Source organism: Gracilinanus agilis, unplaced genomic scaffold, assembly GCF_016433145.1.
Source record: "Gracilinanus agilis isolate LMUSP501 unplaced genomic scaffold, AgileGrace unplaced_scaffold12579, whole genome shotgun sequence".
NCBI classification, from domain to species: Eukaryota; Metazoa; Chordata; class Mammalia; order Didelphimorphia; family Didelphidae; genus Gracilinanus; species Gracilinanus agilis.
Window position 1 is genome coordinate 2139 of NW_025343119.1, and position 5981 is coordinate 8119.

General features: G+C 55.2%; 1 protein-coding gene across 1 annotated transcript; it reads right to left on the reverse strand.

The window, feature by feature from the left end:
- Positions 1–681: 681 nt before the first annotated feature.
- On the reverse strand, positions 682–5682 carry LOC123254000 (complement factor D-like). Its single transcript, XM_044683076.1, has 5 exons — positions 5580–5682; positions 3588–3744; positions 2977–3124; positions 1456–1713; positions 682–1114 (listed from the first exon to the last, which is right to left on the reverse strand). Exons 1-5 carry the CDS (start codon positions 5662–5664, stop codon positions 959–961), a joined length of 804 nt encoding a protein of 267 aa, XP_044539011.1. The 5' UTR covers positions 5665–5682; the 3' UTR covers positions 682–958.
- Positions 5683–5981: the final 299 nt, after the last annotated feature.

A 5981-nucleotide genomic window follows, 5' to 3' on the forward strand; every position in this document is an offset into this window, starting at 1 on the left:
TGGAGAGGCCCAGCCTGTCAGCCAAGGACCAGCCTAGCTAAGAGAGACCCATCACTGGGAGGCAGCTGGGCACCAAGAGAGTCCGGCTTTCAGACACAACAACTCATAAAGATGACCTGATGAAGCATGGAGGGATTGGAATGGGTGTTGGCGACAAAAGCATCCACACTACTGCCATCAGAACCCTGCAAGTGTTGAAGTAAGTCAAGTTGGATGAGTCATGTGTCTAGGGTTCAAATCCCACCTCAGATACTTCCTAGCTATGTGACTTTGGGCAATTTAACCCTTGTAATAAGGGTCATTTAACCCTTGTAATTTGTTGTATCGTCATCTGTAAAATGGGTATATTACTTCCAAGACCTCTATCTCCCAGTGATGAGGATCTAACTGAGATAGGGAGAACTTCCCTTGACCTCTTCCCATTGGTTTCCCTTAACATTCTGAGTTCTAAGGGGGCCCCCAGGGCTGACATTTTCTGTTCTAAGCTCCCTCCCAGCCCTGACATTCTCTGTTCTAAGAACCCTCCCAGCTCTGACATTCTCTGTTCTAAGCTCCCTCCCTGCTCTGTTCTAAGGTTTGCCCCAGATCAGTTTTAATGTTCTATGACTCTGTCCACCCCCCTCTCCATTTAGCCCGGGTCATCTCCTCTGTGCCCCAGAAGAGAGGAGGCTAAAGCGATGGTTTGGTACCAAAAGCTTTATTGAGAGTCCCGGCTCCCTCCTCCTCCCAGAGCTGGGCTCCGGGGTCCTACGCTCTAGTCATCAGTCCCACCACCTCTCCCGGCTCATCTCTCCCTCGGAGCGCCCTGGGGTCCCTTTGAGAGGGACTTTTTATGCTAAGGGGCTCCAAGACCACACTGGGCTTATGGAAACAATGTTCGTTAAGTGCTTAGAGATCTCATAGACTGAAGCCGACCCCCAGAGACGGGGCCCTTCCTGCCTGGGAGGCCTGGGGAGCCTCAGCACGCAGACGTGATGATAGTCTGGATCCAGCCCGCGTAGCTGGAGAGCTTCGTGTATATGCCCGGCTTCTTCCAGTTCCCGCACACCCGGGTGCCCGACTTCACAATGCCTTCAGCCACCCCATTGCAGACAAGGGGGCCCCCGGAGTCACCCTATGGGGTTCCGTGAGACAGCCCATTAGGGCAGGCGTCCAGCCTGGAAGGGACCCCCAATTCCCATCGCGCGAACCCCCCCTCTACAAAGACGCCACCCCGGCCGAAGCCCCCCATTTCTCCCAAACGCCTTCCCTCCCCGGTTACAGGAGACCCCCCAGACTGAGGCTTGGCCCCGCGCCATCCCCCAGACCAGTTTCCCTCATCCAGGGCTCCTCCTTCGGCAGTCAAGGTCTGCCTATTCGAAGGACCCCCTCTATGAACCGTTCCCCGCCCCGTGCCGGGCCCATCCGCCCCCAGCCCACCTCTGCGAGGCCCCCAGCGCCCGCCCCGGCCCTCACCCTACAGGCGTCCTTCTTGCGGCTCTCGGCGCAGATCATCTCGTTGGTGATCTCGTTGTCGTGATAGATCCGCCGATTGCACACGGCCCGGTCCATGATGGGCAGCTCCACCTGCTGCAGCACGTCGGGCTTCGAGCCAGCGTGGCTGGTGATGCCCCAGCCGGCCACCGAGCAGAGGGTGCCCCCGGGGACGTCCCGGTCCTCCCTCTGGTACCGGAGGGGCTGCACGGCGGGGCCCAGGGCCGCCTTCTCAGCCAGCTGGGGAGAAGCAGAGAGCCCTGGCAATCCCTCCTGGGGTCTTGGCTCTGAGCCCACCCCCTGAGCCTCCAGCTCCCGAGGTCTCTGTGCAGCAGGGACTGAGGATCTCAAAGCACCAGAAGGCGGGAGAGCCCCTACCTTTTCTGGATTTCGAAGGACAAGTCGCCCAGCTCATTTTGGAAGCAAGCAAACATGGGTGCCCTCCATTAGGGAAGGCAGTGTGTCCTGACCCCACATATACAAAATATATACTGAGGCCACACAAAACAACCGTGGGGAATCAGGAAAAGGAGGGAGGAGATGGCACTGAAGCTGAGCTCTGCAAAAATGCAGGATTTTCAGAGGGAAAGTCCACTGTTTTGGAATCCCCTACACATCTGGGTGGAGGGCCAGCTAAGTGGCACAGTGGACAGAGTGCCAGGCCTGGAGTCGGAGGACTTGGTTTCAAATCTTATTTTAAACCCTTTGGGGGCAGTGGATTGAGAGCCAGGCCTAGAAAGGGGAGGTCCTAGGTTCAAGTCTGGCCTCAGACACTTCCCAGCTGTGTGACCCTGGGCAAGTCACTTGACCCCCATTGCCTAGCCCTTACCACTCTTCTGCCTTGGAACCAGTGTACAGTATTGATTCTAAGATGGTAGGTAAGGGTTTAAAAAAGTAAAATGAACCCTTATCTCTGTCTTAGAATCAATACTAAGTACTGTTCCAAAGCAGAAGAGTAGTTAGGGTTAGGCAAATGGGATTGTGACTTGCCTATGGTCACCCAGTTAGGAATCTAGACTTGAACCCAGGACCTCCCATCTCCAAGCCTGGTTTTTTATTCACCAATCCATCTAGCTGCCCCTGTGGGTTCAAATCTATCTTCAGGCACTTCCAAGCTGGGCGACCCTGGGCAAGTTGCTTAATAACTCATGGGCCAGCCCTCAACACTCTTCTGACTTACAATCAATATTGATTCTAAGACTTCTAGAAAGTAAGTGTTAAAATACAAACAAACAATCAAAAAAAACACCTTAAGCTTAGGAAACCTTGGAACAGTATTTATGACCTACTGGGGGGGGGGGAGGAGAAGGACTGGGTCACTTATGTGCTTGGGGATCTCCAGAGGGGGAGAAAGAGAGGGGCTGGGTCACTTATGTGCTTGGAGATCTCCAGAGAGGGAGAAAGAGAGGGGCTGGGTCACTTAAGTGCTTGGGGATCTTCAGGGAGAACTGAACCCCTGGGCTTTTCTAGCCTGGTGGGTTGGGGACAAGGGGTCCTTCTGACCTGAAGAAGAAGGATGTCATGGTGGCCTTCCTCAGGGTTCCGGTCAGGGTGAGGAAAGAGGCCTCGGATGGCATAGAGACGCTTGGAAGGCTCTGGCTGGGACAGGGAGTGAGCCCCCAGCAGCACCTGGACAGTGGCCTCTTCTGATCTAGAGAAGGGTTTGGAAGTCACCTCAGCCACTTTCCGTGTCGTTACCCACCCCCGGCGTGTCTCTGCCCAGGGTTCAGCGCTTTGTGATCCCTACAAACCTAGATGTGGGGCACCTACGTAGCCCGGTGCCAGACCTGGAGTCGGAGGACCTGGGTTCAAATCCTTAAAAAAAAATCCTCACCTTTTGTCTGAGAATCAATACAAAATATTGGTTCCAAGGCAGAAGAGCAGGAAGGGCTGGGCAATGGGGGCAAAGCCCGGTGCCCCTCTGTGTTCTGGGCCAATGGTGGGGGGAGGCATAGAGAGGGCAGAAGAGGGGGAGCCCGTGCTTTTCCTGGGGCGCTGTTTCCCCCTAATTCCTCCACATCCATTCCCCACTCCTGGCCCTCCCCGTCCTCGTCCGCCCCCCATCCTGTGGCCTCCCTCTCTCTCCCCGGCCCCCCTCTACCCCCCAAACTCACATGTCCTCCACGCAGTGGGCTGCGCTCAGCACCCACCACTCGTTCAGGAGGAAGCCCCCACACACGTGCTCCCCGTCGATCTGGATGGAGGCCATGTACGGGCGGAGGTGGGGTCTGGCCTCCCCGCCTCCTAGAATCCGCCCTCGTGGCCTGGCCGCTGGGGAGACAAGAGGGCAGTGAGGAGAAGCCCCCAGCCAGGGCCGGGGCCGGGGCCTCCTGCCTCCATTTATTCAGCGCCTGCTGTATGCCGGGCACTCTGCTGGGCACTGGGGGCAAAGACCCCAAAAGGCCGCTTTCTCCAACACGGGGACTGAGTGGGATGGCGAGTCCATGCGGGAGTATCTGCCTGAGGAGGACCAAATCAAGGCAAGAGGTTTGAAGGCCAGGATGGAGGCCTCTGCCACGTGCAGGGATCATGGAAGATGGAGTTTGAACGAGGGCAGGAGCGAGTGTAACCCCCACCCCCCGCCCCGGGGTCACCCCCTCCCCCAGGCTGGGTGGCCAACTTTTCTGGACTTTGAGAGAACCTCTTCTTATCCAGAGTTGGACTTTCTCCTCACACCTACACTGTTGGGCAACAGTAGGGGAAACTGGGGATCAAAGGGTATCGTGGGCTTCTGGGCGGAATGCTAGCAGGGCCTCCAGAGGTTATCTAATCCAGCCCCCTCATTTATGGCTGAGGAAACTGAGACCCAGACAGGCTAAAGAATCGGCCCACAGTCACATGGGGGTGGTGGTAAAAGAACAGAGCTGGGGATTTGAACTCAGGCCTCTTGAGTCCAAATCCAGAGCCCTTTCCACTTGCAAATAAAGGGGGATAGACTCGATAATCTTTTAGGACCCTTCCATGGCTAGATCTCTGAGCCCATGCCATTTTGGGGGCCTCAGTTTCCTTTCCTGTAAAATAAAGGGGATGGACTCAATAACCTTTCAGGACCCTTCCATGGCTAGATCTCTGAGCCCATGCTACTCTTGGGGCCTCAGTTTCCTTGCCTGCAAAATGAGGGGGATGGACTGAAGGAGTTCTGGTTCCAGCCTCTCCTAGCCCAGTTTCCCCTTGGAGCACTCCCCGTAGCCGCCAGCCAGGGTGCTCCGTTATCTGATCCCCTCCACCTGCATTCCCCTCCTGTACAGATAAGCTTTCACCTTGGAATCTTTTGTCCTCCTGGTCCCGCCCAGCTCAGGTATTGCTCCCAAGCCTCATCTGGCTTAAACAAGTGAAATGGGTTTTCTCCCTGCTCCAGTTTCTCACAGAGCTTTAGACTGAATCTCTTCTTTGCACTGTTCTCATGTGGCATACATAGAATACTAAGAGCTATTTCTATAATGCTTTTATCTATATTCTATGTTCTATGTCATTTTTTATATTTATATTTAGCAAAGTGCTTTTGCAAATATCATGGCACACAATTCTCACAGCAGGAGAGGAAAGTCCTGTTATTATGCCCATTTTATAGATGAGGAAAATGAGGCAGACAGTAGTTAAGTGACTTGCCCAGGGTCAACCAGCTAGGAAGTGTCTGAGGCCAGATTTGAACCCAGGACCTCTCTCTCATCTCTGGGCCTGGTTCTCCATCCACTGAGCCACCCAGCTGCCTCCCCCCCCCCCCCAGGGCTATTATTAATTTCATTTTACAAGTGGGGAAACTGAGTTTCAGAGAAGGCAAGCGACTTGCCCAAAATCTCAATGAAAGAATCATTTCCCAAGATCTCACCTCTAAGACATTTCTCACTCCACCGCTGGGGACTCAGTTTAGAGAACCATTAAATGCTAGAGCTAGAGAGCAGATGCCAGGCCAGCCCCGACTGTCTGTGGATGAGGATTTCACTTCCTCAGAGTCCCAACAATTTAGCGGGAGTCGAGCCTAGAACAGGGGTCTCCTGACTACAAGTCTAAGGCTCTTTCCATGGCTCCCGGCTGCTTCTGCTGCCTCCCTCATGGGGGGCATGACAGGGTGGTGAGGGAGCCCCCCTGAGGCCCACCTTACTCACCACAGGCTGCCACCCCCAGGAGGAGCAAAGCTGCCACTCGGGTACACGCAGCCGCCATTGTGCCTCTCCTGCTTCCAAGCTCCATTGGAGAGGAGGAACGGGGCAGCAGCCCTTATGAGGAGTAATGCTGGGCTGGGGCTGGTCCTGGGATCTAAGCGGGCTTAGACCTGGAACAGGGCCCAGAACTCTAGGAAAGCCCCTGATTTCACAAGAAGTAGGACTTGGCAAAAACACCTTGGGGTGGCAGGGTGGGGGAGGGCCACAACTGGAGCCATGGGTCCTGGGGGGCTGGGGGAGAAACAGAGGAGCCTGGGTGAACTGAGGAGGGGCAGGCGAGCACCTGGAGGGACACCCACTCCTTTCCCTCCTCCCACAATCAGAGTTTTTGTTGTTTTGCAGTCA

Excerpts from the sequence above, each read along its gene's own strand:
- LOC123254000 (XM_044683076.1), bottom strand. The coding sequence starts at position 5,664 with ATGGAGCTTGGAAGCAGGAGAGGCACAATGGCGGCTGCGTGTACCCGA. Across the intron at positions 3,125-3,587 it reads GCCCACTGCGTGGAGGACAT|ATCAGAAGAGGCCACTGTCC; the intron begins GTGAGTTTGGGG and ends ACCCTTCTCTAG. Across the intron at positions 1,714-2,976 it reads ATGACATCCTTCTTCTTCAG|CTGGCTGAGAAGGCGGCCCT; the intron begins GTCAGAAGGACC and ends GCTTCTCCCCAG.